This window comes from Bos indicus x Bos taurus, chromosome 15 (assembly GCF_003369695.1).
Source record: "Bos indicus x Bos taurus breed Angus x Brahman F1 hybrid chromosome 15, Bos_hybrid_MaternalHap_v2.0, whole genome shotgun sequence".
In the NCBI taxonomy this organism is placed as follows: domain Eukaryota; kingdom Metazoa; phylum Chordata; class Mammalia; order Artiodactyla; family Bovidae; genus Bos; species Bos indicus x Bos taurus.
In genome coordinates, this window is record NC_040090.1 from 28,782,956 (window position 1) to 28,801,473 (window position 18,518).

General features: G+C 41.1%; 1 protein-coding gene across 2 annotated transcripts in view; it reads right to left on the bottom strand.

The window, feature by feature from the left end:
* The window catches only part of UVRAG (UV radiation resistance associated), a 329,275-nt gene extending 311,134 nt beyond the window's left edge, over positions 1–18,141 (bottom strand). The window contains exon 1 of one of the 2 annotated variants that reach the window (XM_027562853.1): positions 17,829–18,141. In XM_027562853.1, the coding sequence (XP_027418654.1) occupies positions 17,829–17,945 (117 nt within the window). In that variant the 5' untranslated portion in view covers positions 17,946–18,141. The remainder of the gene's footprint in view (positions 1–17,828) is intronic. The other variant, XM_027562854.1, reaches the window with a different exon arrangement.
* Positions 18,142–18,518: the final 377 nt, after the last annotated feature.

Consider the following 18,518-nt stretch of genomic DNA (forward strand, 5'->3'; position numbering starts at 1 on the left):
CTAACTACTAGGGCTAAAAATACTATGAAAATGTTTCTAAAGACATTAGCTACTAAAAACAGAAGACAGCATGACATAAGATAAAAAGGTAAGGACTTATATTTTGTCACAACTCTTGGCCCTTTTGTAGCCTCAATGACCATAAGCTCCTTAAGAATCAGAACTGTCTTTTTATCCCAAGCACAGCTACACAGACATTCCATAAATGTCTGTTGAAGGAATAAAGAAATGATGAATGATGAATATCTCACACTGCCTCACAGCTCAGGCCTCAGTCTCCCCTTATTTAGAAACTTCATCAGCAGTCTTCTCCTCACCACTCTCTGATGCTGCTGCTGCTAAGTCGCTTCAGTCGTGTCCGACTCTACTCGACCCCATGGACTGCAGCCCACCAGGCTCCTCCATCCATGAGATTTTCCAGGCAAGAGTACTGGAGTGGGGTGCCATTGCCTTCTCCACACCACTCTCTACTCAACCACTTCTCTCATCATCAGTCTCTCCTCAAAACTATCCTCCCATCCTCACAGCACAATGCCAAGGGCAGACTGGTAAATGTGGAGAAAGTGCTGAGAGCTGGGAAATCAGTTTTACCACAATCATGGCACCAAGATTAGCTCAGACAAAAACCATCAATGGATGATAAACCTCATGGGGAGCTGGATATATGCATGGTCTCAAAGTGTCTCCCCAACAGTCTGTTTATTAGTTAGTTGCAAGGGCAGACACACATAAACAGAATTACATGTTTGAGAAATCAGACAATATCTTGACCAAGTAACCAAAATAAACATCACCAGTAAGGGACAAATGGACATCACATGCCTTCAGAAGTGATACCCTATGAAGGACACATCACCACACGTGAAATTTCAATTGAGAGGATGCATAATCTGAATCTAACCATGAGGAAATACCAGATACACAGAAAACAAATAGTCTACTTTAAAAAGGGAGGAAGCAGTCTATCTGTATTATGACATTGACACTAAAAAGAGACAAAGAAAAGTTGTAGAAATGTTCTACCTCAAAGAAGAGATGAAACAACTAAATGGAATATCTGACTCTAGACTGGAGAAGGAACTGGTGAATGAAATTTTCTATTAAGGACATTATGGGATCAACTGACAGAATATGAACCACAGATTAGATAAAAAGCATTATATCAATGTTAATTTACTGAAACTAAAAACTATACTTTGGATATAAAAGAGAACATACCTATTCTAAGAAATATATACTAAAGTATTTAAGGTCATAAAGTATGTAACTTCAAATGATTCACACATGAAAAAACCTCATCTATATCTGTATACACCTAGGAAGAGAGAGCTTGCAAATGATAAAGCAAATGGAATGTTAACAATAGATAACTCTGGGTAAAGGGTATAAAGGTGTTCTTGTGTAAGTTTTGCTTTTGCAATTTTTCTATAAGCTTGTAATTCTCTCTAAACAAAAAGTTTAAAAAAGCAAAGAAAAAAGGACTAGCTTGTACTAGCAGTAAAACCAGAAAAGGTATAAAAGGTATAGAGATTGAGAAGGAAGAAATAAAACTGTCTTTGTTCAACAGATGATATTATCATTTATGTAGAAAATCTAAGAAAATCAACCAAAAACTCCTGGATATACCAGCAACAAACAAGTAGAATTTGCATTTAGAATCATAATATCATTTACATTAATGTCCCTGCAAAGTGAAATCAGTTACATCGGTGAAAGTTGCTCAGTCGTGTCTGACTGTTTGCGACCCCATGAACTACAGAGTCCACGGAAATCTCCTGGCCAGAATATTGGAGTAGGTAGCCTTTCCCTTCTCCAGGGGATCTTCCCAACCCAGGAATCGAACCCAGGTCTCCCACATTGCAGGCAGATTCTTTACCAGCTGAGCCACCAGGGAAGCCCCACATGAAATACCTGGGTATAAATCTAACAAAACAAGAAAAAGATCTACAGGAAAACTATACAACTCTAACGAACGATAGCAAAGAACAACTAAATACATGGAGAAACACCATATATTCATGGATAGGAAGATGAAATATTGTCAAGATGTCAATTCTTTCCAATTTGATCTATAGATTCAATGCAATCCCTATTAAAACTCCAGTGAGATATTTTTTGTGAACACTGACAAACTAAATAAACAAGTAAATCAAAGGAGCAGAATACAGAGCTCAGAAAGAGACCACATAAGTATAGTTATCTGATCTTTGACAAAGGAGCAAAGCCCATACAACAGAGCAAAGATGGTCTTTTCAACAAATGGTGCTGAAATAACTGGATTTCATGCCAAAAAAAAAAAAAAAGAATCTAGACCAAACCTTACACCTTTTACAGAAACCAACTCAAAATGGACCATACACTTAAAGGTAAAAATGCAAAACTATAATTCAGAGCAGATAACATAGAAGAAATCTAGGTGACCTTGGGAATGGCAACTACTTTTCAGATACAACACCAAACACTCTCTCCATGAAAAAAATAATTGATAAATTGGACTTCATTAAAATTTAAAACTTCTGTTCTCTGAAAAACAATGTCAGAAGAATGAGAAAGCAAGCCACAGAGGAAAATATATGCAAAAGACACATCTGACAAAGGACTGTTACCCAAAATATACAAAGACTCATAAACTCAACAATAAAAAAACAAAAACAACCTGAATGAAAAATGGGCCAAAGACCTTAACAGACACCTCACCAAATAAGATACATAAGCAGCAAATAAACATATGAAAAGAGGTTCCACATCATTTTTCACTAGGGAAATGCAAACTATAACAACATGATACCGCTGCTGCTGCTAAGTCACTTCAGTCGCGTCTGACTCTGTGCGATCCCATAGACGGCAGCCCGCCAGGCTCCCCCGTCCCTGGGATTCTCCAGGCAAGAACACTGGAGTGGGTTGCCATTTCCTTCTCCAATGCGTGAAAGTGAAAAGTGAAAGTAAAGTCGCTCAGTCGTATCTGACTCTTAGCGACCCCATGGACTGCAGCCTACCAGGCTCCTCCATCCATGGGATTTTCCAGGCAAGTGTACTGGAGTGGGGTGCCATTGCCTTCTCCGACATGATACCACTACACACCTATTAAAAAAGCCAAAACCCAGAAAACTGACACCACCAAATGCTGACAAGGATGTGGAACAATTTTCATTCACTGCTAGTGGGAATGTGAACTGATACAGTCATTTTGGAAGTCAGTTTGGCAGCTTCTTATGAAATTAAACTTGTAACATAAAATGCTCTTAACATACATCGCAGGCATTGTGCTCCTTGATATTTACTCAGAGGAGCTGTATGATTCCAGCTATGACTTTGTGGAACAGGTAAGACTTAGAAGACAGTAAAAGAATCAGTGGTTGCCAAGGGTTAAAAGACCGGGAGGTGTAGGTATAGTGCAAAGGATTTTTCAGGTAGTGAAACTACTCTGCATCACACTACACTGGTGAACACATATTATTATATGTATGGTCAAAACCAAGAATGTACAATACCAAAGGTAATTCAGTTCAGCCACTCAGTTGTGTCCAACTCTTTGTGACCCCATGAACCGCAGCACGCCAGGCCTCCCTGTCCATCACCAACTGCCGGAGTACACCCAAACTCATGTCCATTGAGTCAGTGATGCCATCCAACCATCTCATCTTCTGTCGTCCCCTTCTCCTCCTGCCCTCAATCTTTCCCAGCATCCGGGTCTTTTCCAATGAGTCAGCTCTTTGCATCAGGTGGCCAAAGTATTGGAGTTTCAGCTTCAACATCAGTCCCTCCAATGAACACCCAGGACTGATCTCCTTTAGGATGGACTGGTTGGATCTCCTTGCAGTCCAATGGACTCTCAAGAGTCTTCTCCAACACCACATTCAAAAGCATCAATTCTTCCGCACTCAGCTTTCTTTAGAGTCCAACTCTCACATCCATACATGACTACTGGAAAAACCATAGCCTTGATTAGATGGATCTTTGTTGATAAAGTGATGTCTCTGCTTTTTAATATGCTGTCTAGGTTGGTTATAGCTTTCTTCCAAGGAGCAAGAGTCTTTTCATTTCATGGCTGCAGTCACCATCTGCAGTGCTTTTGGAGCCCCCCAAAATAAAGTCTGACACTGTTTCCATTGTTTCCCCATCTATTTGCCATGAAGTGATGGGACCGGATGCCATGATCTTAGTTTTCTCAATGTTGAGCTTTAAGCCAACTTTTTCACTCTCCTCTTTCACTTTTATCAAAAGGTCCTTTAGTTCTTCTTCACTTTCTGCCATAAGGGTGCAGGTAAACCCTAGCGTAAACAATGAACTACACTGATGATGTGTGAGAAATGTATAACTGCAGTGGAAGAAGTTGCTAACAGGGGAGGCTACGCCTTCCCAGGTGGCTCAGTGGTAAAGAAACCGCCTGCAATGATGGAGACCGGGGTTCCATCCCTTGGTCGGGAAGATCCCCGTGGAGAAGGAAATGGCAACCCATTCCAGTATTCTTGCCTGGGAAATCTCAAAGACAGAGGACCCTGGCGGGCTACAGCTATGAAGTCACAAAACAGTCAGACACAATTTAGCAGCTAAAAACAAAAATGTAAATGCAGGGGCAGAAAGTATTTGGAAAATCTCTGTAACTTCTGCTCAATTTTGCTGTGAACCTGAAGTTGCTCTAAAAACTAAAGTCTATTAAAAAAAAGTCCTCCCCTCTACCTTGAGGACAATGTCCAAATTTCAAAGCAGGGCATACATGGCCCCTTATAATCTGATCCCAAACTACACCTCTCCAGCTTGTTTCCACCATTCTCCTTCAAGAGCCTTAAACTCCAGCCTTGTGCAATTTATCTGCCATTCCCTTCTACACCTACTTACCTTTCTGCTCAAGCTGGTGTCTCCGCTTGACTCCTTTTCCTACTCTCTTCCACCTCAGCACTTAATTCAAACCATCTCTTACATTACACTAAAATGGTCTGCTGATATAGTTGCCTTAACCATCAGATTACAAATCCCTCCAGGACAAAGACAGTGCCTTATTTATCCTGTATCCTCAGAGCCTGACAAACAGCAGTAGTAGTAGCAGAGACAGTAACAGCTAACATTTCTTGAGCACTGAGCAGTTACTACATACCAAGCACCTTTGCAGGCAAACTTATGACCCACATAATTCTTTCAACAACCCTACAGGATAGGTATTATTCTGCCCTTTTGATCTGAGCCTCCCAGAGGCATAGGGAGAGTAAGTAACTTCCACACTGCCAACTAGGAAGGATCTGAGTCAGTATTTGAATCCAAGCATCTGGCTCTAGAAAACAATATTCTTCACTACTGTGGTACACACGGTAGAAACTAAAAAAAAAAAAAATCTGTTAAACAAATGACAGTGTAGAACAGAGGTGAGCACAATATTTGTGGAATGAAAATGATAGGGACAAAAAGGAAAGCAACTGACAAGCGAGGAAATGGAGGCACACAGAGGTTCAAGATGTGTAGATATACAGATAACCCAACCTTCTCACTGTGAAGTCAAGAACCAAAGACCAGAACATATGCTTTTCCCAAAGACACCTTAGTTATACTCAGAACCAGCCTTACAAGTCTTTCTATCATACCATATTAAGGAAATAATTATGTGCTTTTGAGAATTTGTAAAATCATATTCAGAGACATTCTGGTACTCCAACAATAAGAGAAGTTGGAGAAAGAAGTACACCAGAGTCTAATGCAGTATTTGGTACACAGCAGAGATTTAACATCTAATTAAAATTTTCCATTTTGTAATAGATTTTATGTTTACTTCTAAGTACCAACTTATTTATTTTTGATATAGTATCTAAAATACACTGTATATTTTACTAGTTTATTAAAGACGGTATTGATAAAGTAACCTTTTCTTGAAAACACAAGGTAAGAATAGTGAGTAGTAATTTTTAGTAATTTTCAGGTAGTTTCAAAATATCCAAATTTGTGAAAAAATGCAGTTAATGTACAATTAAGAAATTCTGCAATTCTAGTGTCCCCATTTAATACTTAGATTGATTTCTTCCAGTAGAAATACATGAATATTACATGTAAACCAGTCACTCCAGAGCACCAGGACAACTGTTATTAACAGGACAATTTTATTACTTAAATACCTTCCATGTAGGATAAACTCCATTCATGAAAACAAACCTGAAATACCTACATCATATACATGATGGGACCAACTCTAATCCATACTGAGTACAGTCCTGTCAAATATCTTAGGCCTTAAATGAGCACCCCACAGCTTACCTGCCTAGGTTGCTTTGTGATCTATTTTCAAAATGAAAAATTAGACAGTCTTCCTCATGTTGTTGCTTCTCATATATACCCTGATAGTAACATTTTAGTGGATGAAAGCCCTGCCAGTTTTCTCAATGACGTTATTCGTTAAGGTGGGCAAAATTTTAAAACACAGCTTTTTCATACTCCTAAATTATTTTCATGTTGTATTTTTTTTTAAGTTTAGTTTTCCTGTATTAGCTCTTATACAAAAAGAGACTGGAATTATGACAGGTAAAATTTCAGATCCTCTGAAAGACATAATTAGATTGAAGGAAACAAGACATATAAATTGCTAATCCCATATTTAACATAAATCAAAGGAGCTACTTTATAAATATCTGTTGAAAAAACAGATTACTCAATTAATTTCTTCCACTTCTGGACTTGCAACTATTTACTTTTGACATAGGCTAACATGGACACATGAATTACTTGTAATCCAGTAAAGCCCTTAGTTAAAAAAATACAATCATGTTAAAAGAGGACCAAGTTTTTCCAGAAAAAAAACATACTACAAAAGTCTGATTTCCATTCTCACTCATTTTTATCTTCTCTTTCTTCTTACCCAGGAAGCTACTGAAAAAAGCCAAAGGTAGCCACCACCTTCAATTTCCTTGTTTTCCCTATTATTTTCAAAAACATCTGAGGGCACCTGGTAAGATATTGTAACAACCATGGTGGGGAAAAGAGCCAATGGATCAACAAACAGATTCATCAGTACTGGGTTCTAATGCTCAGCTTTCTCAGCTTCTCAACCAATAAATGCACTTGACTCCAGTTTTTGATAACTAGTCAATGACGTCTACGGCAGTTGGCACAAATAAAATTTCTGACAACAGAAAACCCATGATTAACAGATGACTGCTGTTTTAGAAACTTGAAGAGGTAAAGAATCAAGACTTCTTAAGTGAGATATTCAAAAAAGGATAAGCATGGTAAGTACCAAGGGACAAACAGGAAGAGTGATCACTCAAATTACAGAGGGACATTCCAAAGTTTCACTAATACACACTACAAAAGGGGACAAGAGGATGCAGCCTGAGACCGCAGCCTGCGAAGCGAAGTAAGTTTAAAATACAGTCTTTCCCACATTTTACCTCTAGCCTAAAATTCCCAAAGTTGTAGGAATAATGTGTCAAAGCCCAGAGACAAGTTTAAGAAACAAATTCTCAAAACACCAAGCCAAGCAGAGTGAAACTGTTCATGGGAGTTACAGGATCTGGTCAGGTCTCTGCCACTAACAGGAAGAGCAGGGCACTCAAATCATAGTTGTTAAATTAATACTCTTTACTGACTCCTTTAGGATGGAAACAAGTGGAGGGACCAAATCTCTGGCCAGGGGAATAGTTCACCTCTGAGGGCTTCAGATTTTGCATCTATAAAATTCTACGATTCAAAATTCATGCTTTGATTTTAAAATAAGATGGAAAACAAGGTAGTTGTTGCTTAGATGCTAAATTGTGTCCAACCGTCCCCATGGATGTATAGCCCACCAGGCTCCCCTGTCTATGGGACTTCCCAGGCAAGAACACTGGCGTGAGTTGCCATTTCCTCCTCCAGAGGATCTTCCCCAATCAGGGCTCAAACCCACAGCTCCTGCATTGCAGGCAGATTCTTTACTGCTGAGCCACCAGGGAAGCCAGAAAACAAGGTCAGGTAATATTAAACCAAAAAGGTATAATACAAATATGTTTTTGAAAAAAATCCCAATGTCAAGTTTCCCTTCTCCATGTGCTCCCCTACAAATATAATCTAAGAACCCAACTCCTAAAATACAAGACATTTAAAAAAACTTTCACGGAGACATTACTGATGCCATTAAACCTAAAGATATAAAGCCTAAACTGTTTCAACCCCTCTCTTAACATAGATCTGTCTTGTTTCTCTAAATCACCCCTAGTTTGTACCTGCACTCCTTAGAGCACATTAAAAATGACAACTATTTCTTTTTCCTCCAGTAGTGATATGTCTACTAATGAAAATACACATATTATCAAAAATATACATTTGGAAACTATGAAAACCTAATTTTTTTCTTAATTTTATTACTCATTCAGGCCCAGCTTACTAGTTTCAATTCTGCTCTTGCTCTATTTCCAGTCAGTTTCACTTCTGAATTTTCTGCCACAAAGCTAAGAATTGTGACCCAGTAGATAAATTTTAAAGTTAACACTGAATAAGAACACAGCTTTTCTTTTCAAAGGAAAATTAAACATTTTCATCAAAAAAAAAAAAAAAATTAAAACCTTAAAATCCTAATGGCATTTTATCATATAAAAATAATGATTTGGGGATGCTGGTATTTTGTTTCTGAAGCTTCCTCACAGTTTTGTTTACAAAAAGCAAAGCAGCTCAAAAATTGCCATCATTTTCTTATACAGCTATATAACACAACTATATACTTATTTCTGAGTCACGAGGAAGGAGCTCAACAAATATTTGTGGAAGGAATAAAAATACATAACATTGCACAGGGCATATGTTCCCAGTAAGATACAGTTTTCTCTCTGCCTTCAGTGGCCTTGTAAAGGAAACAGATCTTTTGAACACATAATAAGAAGATGATTAAATCAGACAGACAAAAGATATCTAACAAACAGAAACATCAAGGGAAAATAAATATATCACACACAGCTAAATTAAGCTTCTAGCATTTTTGCTTTTAGCAAAATCTTGTGCTTCCAGCATTTTTTCTTGTATGTATTTCAATCCAATTTCCTTCCTTTCTTTAGGGCTGTTAAATTCTTCAAAGGGATGATTCATATACAAATAAAATTTTAAAATAAAAAGTATACTGAGCTCCTATTATGTAATCAGCACAGTGCTATGTACAGATGCTGTGGGAAATAAAATAAAAAGCATGATTATCTCAAACCTTGAGATAACTTCAAGCCTCTGTTTTTAACCAGAACCCTGCAAAGAATAGGTATCTATGGTAAGTGGGAATCAAAGACCTAACCTGAAGTCCCTGTGGTGACATCCTGTGTGACTCTGAGAAAGCTACCCAGACTTTAGCTTCCTCATCTGTAAAAGGAAGTGGGTAGTGGTAGGACTCTCCCATGCAGAAGAATTCCAAATAATTTATGTAGATACTTTGCCCTCAAGGACGGGGAGCATCAATTCCCACTCCTAAAGTGTGGACTGGATACAGTGACTTCCTCCCAAAGAGGACAGCATGGAGGAACCAGTGGGAAAGAGTAATCTCACAGCGGAGAAACCTGACAAAAAACAGCCTCAATGGTGATGACAAAGGTTAACATCAATAGGGATAAGTCATGTTAATAGTATGTACACTTGATACAATAAGATGAAAATGGCACTTTACCTATCCAGGCTATCTCCCCAATCTAATCATGAGGAAAAAAAAAAACAAAACACCAAATTCCCATAGAAAGGCATCCTACAAAATACCTCAGAAGTACTCAAAACTATCAAGGTCATCAAAAAGAAGTCTGAGGAACTGTTACAGCCAAGGGGAGACTAAATACAATGTGGTGTGCACGACGAGATCTTGAAAAAGTGTATTCAGTTCAGTTCAGTTGCTCAGTCGTGTCCGACTCTTTGCGACCCCATGAATCGCAGCACGCCAGGCCTCCCTGTCCATCACCAACTCCCAGAGTTCACTCAAATTCACGTCCATCCAGTCAGTGATCCCATCCAGCCATCTCATCCTCTGTCGTCCCCTTCTCCTCCTGCTCCCAGTCCCTCCCAGCATCAGAGTCTTTTCCAATGAGTCAACTCTTCACATGAGGTGACCCAAGTACTGGAGTTTCAGCTTTAGCATCATTCCTTCCAAAGAAATCCCAGGGCTGATCTCCTTCAGAATGGACTGGTTGGATCTCCTTGCAGTCCAAGGGACTCTCAAGAGTCTTCTCCAACACCACAGTTCAAAAGCATCAATTCTTCGGCGTTCAGCTTTCTTCACAGTCCAACTCTCACATCCATACATGACCACAGGAAAAACCATAGCCTTGACTAGATCGACCTTTGTTGGCAAAGTAATGTTTTTTAATATGCTGTTGAGGTTGGTCATAACTTTCCTTCCAAGGAGTAAGCGTCTTTTAATTTCATGGCTGCAGTCACCATCTGCAGTGATTTGGAGCCCCAAAAAATAAAGTCTGACACTGTTTCCACTGTTTCCCCATCTATTTCCCAGGAAGTGATAAGACCGGATGCCATGATCTTTGTCTTCTGAATGGTGAGCTTTAAGCCAACTTTTTCACTCTCCTCTTTCACTTTCATCAAGAGGCTTTTGAGTTCCTCTTCACTTTCTGCCATAAGGGTGGTGTCATCTGCATATCTGAGGTTATTGATATTTCTCCCGGCAAACTTGATTCCAGCTTGTGCTTCTTCCAGCCCAGCGTGTCTCATGATGTACTCTGCATATAAGTTAAATAAGCAGGGTGACAATATACAGCCTTGACGTACTCCTTTTCCTATTTGGAACCAGTCTGTTGTTCCATGTCCAGTTCTAACTGTTGCTTCCTGACCTGCATATAGGTTTCTCAAGAGGCAGGTCAGATGATCTGGTATTCCCATCTCTTTCAGAATTTTCCACAGATTAGGTAAACACTAAAGATCCATCAACAGATGAATGGGTAAACAAAATGTAGTATTTAAACACAAAGGAACACTAGTCAGCCTAATTCTGTCACATGCTACAACATGGATGAATGTTGAAAACATTATGCTGAATGAAATAAAAAAGCAAATATTGTATAATTCCCTTATATGAAGAACGTAGAATAAGCAAATTCATAGAGACAGAAAGTGGAACAGAGCTTACCAGGAGCTGGGGGAAGGAAGAATGGGGAGTTGTTTAAAGAGTACAGTTTCTGTCTGAGATGATGAAAAATTCCAGAAATGGATAGTAGTGATGTTTGCACAACATTGAGGATGTACTTAATGCCACTGGATTACACTTAAAAATGATTACAACAGAAAAATCATGTATATCTTACAACAATTTCCTTTTGGGATCATTTTTATGTGGACCACTTTCTTATTATAAATTTTATTTATTTTTAATTGGAGGATAATTGCTTTACAATATTGTGTGGGTTTCTGCCATATACCCACATGAACCAGTCATAGGTATACATGTGTCCCCTCCCTCTTGTGCCTCCCTCCCACCTTCCCCGCATCTTACCCCTCTAGGCTGTCGTCACAGGGCACCAGCTTTGAGCTCCCTGTGTCATACAGCAAATTTCCACTGGCTATCTAATTTTGCATATGGTAATGTATATGGTTCCCTGCTACTCTCTCATTTCGTCCCATCCTCTCCTTCCCCCACTATGTCCTGATGTGGACCATTTGTAAAGGCTTTTATTGAATTTGTTACAACACTGCTTTGTTATGTATTTTGGTTTCTTGGTCTCGAGTCACGTTGGGTCTTAGCTCCGCAACCAGGAATGGAACCCTGCTTTGGAAGGCAAAGTCGTAACCAACGGACTGCCAGAGAAGTACCTTCAGCCAGGGAAATCCCAATACAATTTTTTAAATGACAGAAATTTGATAAAATAAAGGCCTTAGTTAATAATAACATATCGATACTGGTTCTTCAATTGTAACAAATGTATCATATTAATGAAAGATGTTAAGAATAGAGGAAAATGGGTATACAGTATGAAACTTTCTGTACTATCCTCAATTTGTCCCTAAATCTAAAATTGTTCTAAAAAAGAAAATCTATTTTTAAAAATTCAAGGAAGCACTGATATATAATAGCATTAATAATAATATATAACAGCACTAATATACCCCACTTCCTTCCAAAAAATGCTCTTCAAATGAATGAAAGAACACAAGTAAGTAATCAGAAAAATTAATGCCAGGGACATAAACAAGCAAGTAGCAAAAGAAAATGCTACACAGATCTATTCAAAAATATTGAAACTCAGACTCCCCTGGTTGATCAGTTAAGAATCCCCTGCCAATGCAGGAGACACAGATTGGATACCTGGTCCAGGATGATTTCACATGCCTCAGAGCAACTAAGCCCATGCACCACAACTACTGAGCCCATGGGCCGCAAAGAAGCCTGTGAACCCTAGAGCCCATGCTCCACAAGAGAGAAGCCACCGCAATGAGAAGTCTGTGCACTGCAACTAGAGAGCAGCCCACACTTGCTGCAACTAGAGAAGGCCTGGGTGCAGCAATGAAGACTCAGCACAGCCAGAAATAAATACGTAAAAATTTTTTTAAAAAACATGGAAACTCATAGGGTTGTTTAAGGATAAATGAGTTCATTGTCCCCTTCTCCTCCTGTCCTCAATCTTTTTTGAGGGCAGGCGGAGAAGGAGGGCAACAGAGGATGAGATGGTTGGATGGCATCACTGACTCAATAGACAGGAGTCTGAGCAAAGTCCGGGAGAAAGTGAAGGACACAGAAGCCTTGCATGATGCAGTCCACAGGGTCACAAAGAACTGGACATGACTCAGCAGGGAACAACAACAAAACTTTGCGTAGTGTTTGCATACAATAAATGAAGCTACTAAAACATCAATAATTAAAGAAACACAAATCTAAATAACAAAAACGTGTGTATGTATTATATGAGTGGTATATATGTGCATATTTATATGTGTAAGTGTGTGTATACATATTCTTCAACTGATTTCCAAGATACCTGTATATGGATACTCACTGCAACAATGTAACACAGAATAACTGGAAACAGATCAAAAATCTATTAATGGGGGTTAAACAAACATCACCAGTCACTTAGTAGCTCAGTCCACTCTTTGAGATCCCAAGGACTCTAATCTGCCAGGCTCCTTTGTCCATAGGATTTTCCAGGCAAGAAGACTGGAGTGAGTTGCCATTTCCTTCTCCAGGGGATCTTCCTGACCCAGGGATCGAAACCTCATCTCCTGCATTATAAGGCTGATTCTTTACCACTGAGCCACCTGCTGCTGCTGCTGCTAAGTCGCTTCAGTCGTGTCCAACTCTGTGTGACCCCATAGACGGCAGCCCACCAGGCTCCCCCGTCCCTGGGATTCTCAAGGCAAGAACATTGGAGTGGGTTGCCATTTCCTTCTCCAATGCATGAAAGTGAAGAGTGAAAGTGAAGTCGCTCAGTCGTGTCCGACTCTTAGCGACCCCAAGGACTGCAGCCTACCAGGCTCCTACGTCCATGGGATTTTCTAGGCAAGAGTTCTGGAGTGGGGTGCCATTGCCTTCTCCGACTGAGCCACCTGGGAAGGCCCTAAACAAACATAACTAAACATTATTATACAAAAATGTGGTAGATGAAGGTATACTGACCACGACAACTAAGAAAAGTAATAATGAATTGTAAAGTTATTTTAATGGAAGGGATTAAACTAGGTTAAGACTATACCTATATGCAAAATGTTTATGTATGTGGTCACTACTATGTACATGTATGTGCTTAGTCGCTCAGTTGTGTCCAACTCTTTGTGACCCCATGGACTGCAGCCCACCAGGTTCTTCTGTCCGTGGGATTCTCCAGGCAAGAATACTGGAGTGGGCTGCCATGCCCTCCCTCAGGGGATCCCCCAGGGGATCATCCCAACTCAGGGATCGAACCCAGGTCTTCTGCATTGCAGGCGGATTCTTTACCATCTGAGCCACCAGGGAAGCCCTAAACAATCACTAAAGAGCCTCCCCAGCTCTAAGTATCTGAGGAATGTAGTTAGGTTATACCCAAAGGAGGAAGCCTTTGGGGAGGAAAGAAACGCTCTCAAACTTTCAAGGACATTATAAATACCTCTATAACAAAACACAAATTTTTATTTCAAAATGCCTAAACCTAAGGTATGAAGGAATTTATTCTTCAGATGAGCTTATATTCACTAGAAAATTACAAACCTCAACCAAAAATTAAAAAGAAAAAACAAGTCTTCAAAATGCATGACTAGTTCATGCTTAAATACAGGTAAAGTAAGATCATAAAGAAGCAAAAGAAGAAAAATTAAGTAGCAGTCCCATCTGACACAATTAAGTAGCTATTATGCACTGCAGTTAGTACTCATACATATAAAGGTTCAGGATTTCTGCAGAGTTAACTAGATTTTTTTTTTTTTTTTTTTTTAAAGAAAAGTGGATCAAAGTAAAAATTATTAGTTAGGTCTTATAGTTTTGTGGGCTTTCTTTGAGCCAAAACAAAACAAGTCTTTTTTCTGGAGGCAGATTGGGGGTACAGGGAGTCCAATACTTTGGGAACTAATATACAGTAAACTAATATTTTAAACAATACAGCCACTACAATCAATGGTACTTAAGGAAGACTGAGATGAGATAAATCAGTAAGTAATAGAAGGGATACACTCTCAGTTCAGTTGCTCAGTTGTGTCCGATTCTTTGTGACCCCACGGACTGCAGCATGCCAGGCCTCCCTGTCCATCACCAACTCATGGAGTTTACTCAAACTCATGACCATTGATTGAATCGGTGATGCCATCCAACCATCTCATCCTCTGCTGTCCCTTTCTCCTCCTGCCTTCAATCATTCCCAGCATCAGGGATCACATGCACTATACAGTCCATGGAATTCTCTAGGCCAGAATGCTGGAGTGGGTAGCCTTTCCCTTCTCCAGGGGATCTTCCCAACCCAGGGATCAAACCCAGGTCTCCCGCATTGCAGGCGGATTCTTTACCAGCTGAGCCACAAGGGAAGCCTGGGATATTCTCTATCCTAAAACAAAAATATATCCTAGAACTGTAGTTTTCAACCAGAAGTAATTTTTCTCCCTATGAGACATTTGACAACATCTAAAGACAATTTTTGATTGTCAGGCCTGAGATGGTCCTGCTGGTATATTTCGGGTAGAGGCCACGGAGGTGACAAAATACTTTATAGACCCACCAACCAACCCAAATGTCAACAGTACTGAGGTTGAAAAACTCTGCCTTAGAAATAGGCTGGGGATAGTGGGGAGAAACCACTGAATGTATGCTTGGAAATAATCAATTTTATCGTGAAAATCTTAAATCAACAGTATCTTTTTTATGTTTAAAGATACTGACATCTTATCAAATAGCATGTAATCTATTAAAATGACACAATTTTCAAAGTGTTATTTAAAAGAAAGTTAACTGGATTTCCAATTTATCTAAAGCTTTGAAATTCTGCAAAAGCCATAGTATTATTGTTAATAATAATACTAAAAAATGTTTTTACATATACACACATTCTCTGACTCTCACAAACAATATTGGGCAAAAGAATAATACCTTTTTGTGTGATTCCATTTATACACAGTTTCAAGAATAGGCAAAAACTTTTCTCTTATACATCAGAACAGTAGTTCCTTTGGAGAGAAAGGCAGACACGAGAGAGGACGTGAGGAGGACTTCTGGGATGGTAATAATTTTGTATTTCTTAATCTGGGTAGCACTTACATAACTTTGTTTGTTTTGTGACAATTCATCATGCTGTGTACTAATAACTGGTACACTTGACTGTATACTGATAACACTTTAACAAAAATGTTTACTTTTTTAAATGTTATATATTTATATCCTAAAATCTTGAGCATTTTGACTCAGAAAGCAAAATTAATGTCAAGAGCAAAAGTAAAAGTGCTTTTGCTGTACAGGCTGCCTTCCAAGAATTCAAGAAGGATGACACCCCCAGAAAGCTGTAAATAGCATACTCAGTGATCATACAGCATTCAGCCATACACTTAAGCCACTATATATCCCTTGGCACAAACCCCAAAACTGGACAAATGCTTACAAATGCAGTTGGATTTATTCCATGGGCAGTTTGTTTGGATTATTTCCCCCAACGTTAAACTGGGAACTGTTATCAGAGAACAGGCTCTATGAAACAAATGACGCTTTCTCTTTCCTAATCCCACAGTTTCCCAAAGCTCTCCCAAACTAAACCTCTCTTGGCTCCTCCTTCAGGATTTCTGCACCCATCACTGCCTCTCCCAGTATCCACTCTCACAATCCACCAACACACACACATACACACAAAACACACACAAATTCACATTAATGCTCATTCCAGAGGCTAGTCTCCCTCTCCCCTAGAAACCTTGTAAATACAATCCAAACTTCACTACCCTCAAATTCATATTCTCCACAAACTTCCTTCCCAACAGCACCACAAAACCAGGGTCCATGCTCTCCCAGTATCTTAAATCCTCTCTCCCACCGCACTAAAAGCCCTTGCTTCTGCAAAGAACTCAGCTCCATGGCCACCGCTGTAGCTCGGATCTCCACCTTTCTTGCCCTTTAGCAGCCTCCACATACCCACACTTTCCTGTATTCAAATCCAGCCCATCTCCCGTCCACCCTCTGCCCCCAGCCTCTGTTCTCTTCTGTCTGACTCTTTCCTAAGACAGTGATGGGAAGTTGGAGGAGGGGTGTGGAGGAAAGTACTCTGTTCCACGTGAAAACAGTGGAGAAAAGATTGTTCAAGTCTGCAGCACAACCACCACGTGCAGGGACTACAGTCTGAGGCTGGATTCTGAAACCCGGCCTCAGCAATTACTAATTGCAAAGCTTTGGGCAGGCGATTTTACATATTTAAGCCTCTGTCTCCAGAATTACAAAATGGAACTAATAAAAAATAGCCACCTCCCAGAGTTGGGAGGTTGAATCAACTCCCCGCCAGCTGAGCACTTGGCACAAACCCAACACGGTAGACTCTTAACAACTGGCTATTTTTCTTAGGTCCTCTTTGTGGATGGGGGAAAATGAAAGGTACTTTCGTTCAGTCTCTTAAATGCCAAACTTCCTGCAAAGTCTCTTCCTGGGGGATAGCAAGAAGGCAGGGGAAAGAAGTACTCTACAGATAAGTCTGTGATACAAAGAGTTTTGTCAGGTCCCCAAACTCGGTGTTCTCTCTTTATTATCTGCTTACAGAGCGGATCCAAATTGGATCCAAGAAGCTCTGCACGCCTTGGTAAAGGATAGGGAAGGCGTGAATGTGTACTGTACGTTAAATGTTCTTTCTTCCAGTTACTCTTTTGAAGGAACGTAGCAGCACCCTTCAAATTGCTAAAGTGCCTTCTTTGGGGGGTCGGAGAATAGGAAGGAAACCCGAAATCCCAAAGGATTTTTCTTGAGAAATTTATAGGAGTACTTCATAATAAGGAGAGATTAAAAACAAATGCGGGAAACCTCATTTCTCCCGCAGCAGAGAGCACCAATCAATTTGTCAGCAAGTAAATGAGTTAAAAATGAAAAAGCGCTTTCCCCATCTCTCCTGGGATACCAGGGCTTCCCCGGGTCCCTTCCCAAGAGGGATAAAGCGGAGGGTCTGCGCCAGGGAATCCCCAGCTCCCTACGGGGGGAGAGGCGGGGCCCGGGGAGTTTCAGTGGGTCCCTTCCCGTCTCTTCCCAACCCATCTCCTGTAACGGGATGTCTCCTGGGACTTGAAGACCCCCCAGAGATTCGGCCATCCCTGGATCCCTCCCCTCCCAAGACCTCCGGACAGCCCTCCTCAGTCCTCGGAGTTCTCCCCGGCCAATTCTCCCCGTCTCCCGGCTGGCACTGGGTCAGCCCGCGGCCCACGGAGATCCCTCACGGGCCTCCTCCCGACCCCTACAGAGCGCCGCGAGCCCGCGGGGTTACCTGCTGAGACGGCAGCTCCACATGCAGGGCCCGCGCGGCAGAACCTGGAGGCAGCGCGGCGGCCGGGCCCGTGGGCGGCGGGGGGAGTGGGCCCCCGACCGACGCTGAAGCGTTCATCTTGACCCAGGGGCCGCCAAGCGGCGGGACAGACGCTCCTCCGGCATCCGCCACAACCGCCGAGTCACGACCCGCCGAGACCCTGCAGTCCAAAAACCAACCAACCTAGAGGCAGGACCGTTCTACCCCACCTCCAGCCGCCGCCGCTGGCTAAGGAAGAGCCATATTACTGCAGTGCAACCCCCACCACCCGCTGAGACCTGGATTGCCTATTGGTTCAGCTTCCATGGGGGCGGGACCAAACGACAAAAAGAGGACGCGCTATTGGGCAGAAGATTTGTCCGTCGCCAGCAGAAATAGACAGGGGGCGGAGGGACCCAGGGATGGCCTAAATTGCGTCTGTCAAACCGGGGTGAAACCTAGGGCGTTGCTTCTTTTTTCCCCAGTCTAATTGGTTCTCTCACTACCACAGGGCGGGGGCTCCTGGAGGAGCCGCAAGGACCATTGCTCGAGGTCGCCGTCAGTTGTCAGTAAAGGAATAGAGGGGCGGAGTCCGACTAGGTAGACCGGCGCCTGGGCTCCGGTGTCACGTGCAGGAGGCAGGAGAGTCACCTGATTAGTGAGAGTCAGTTT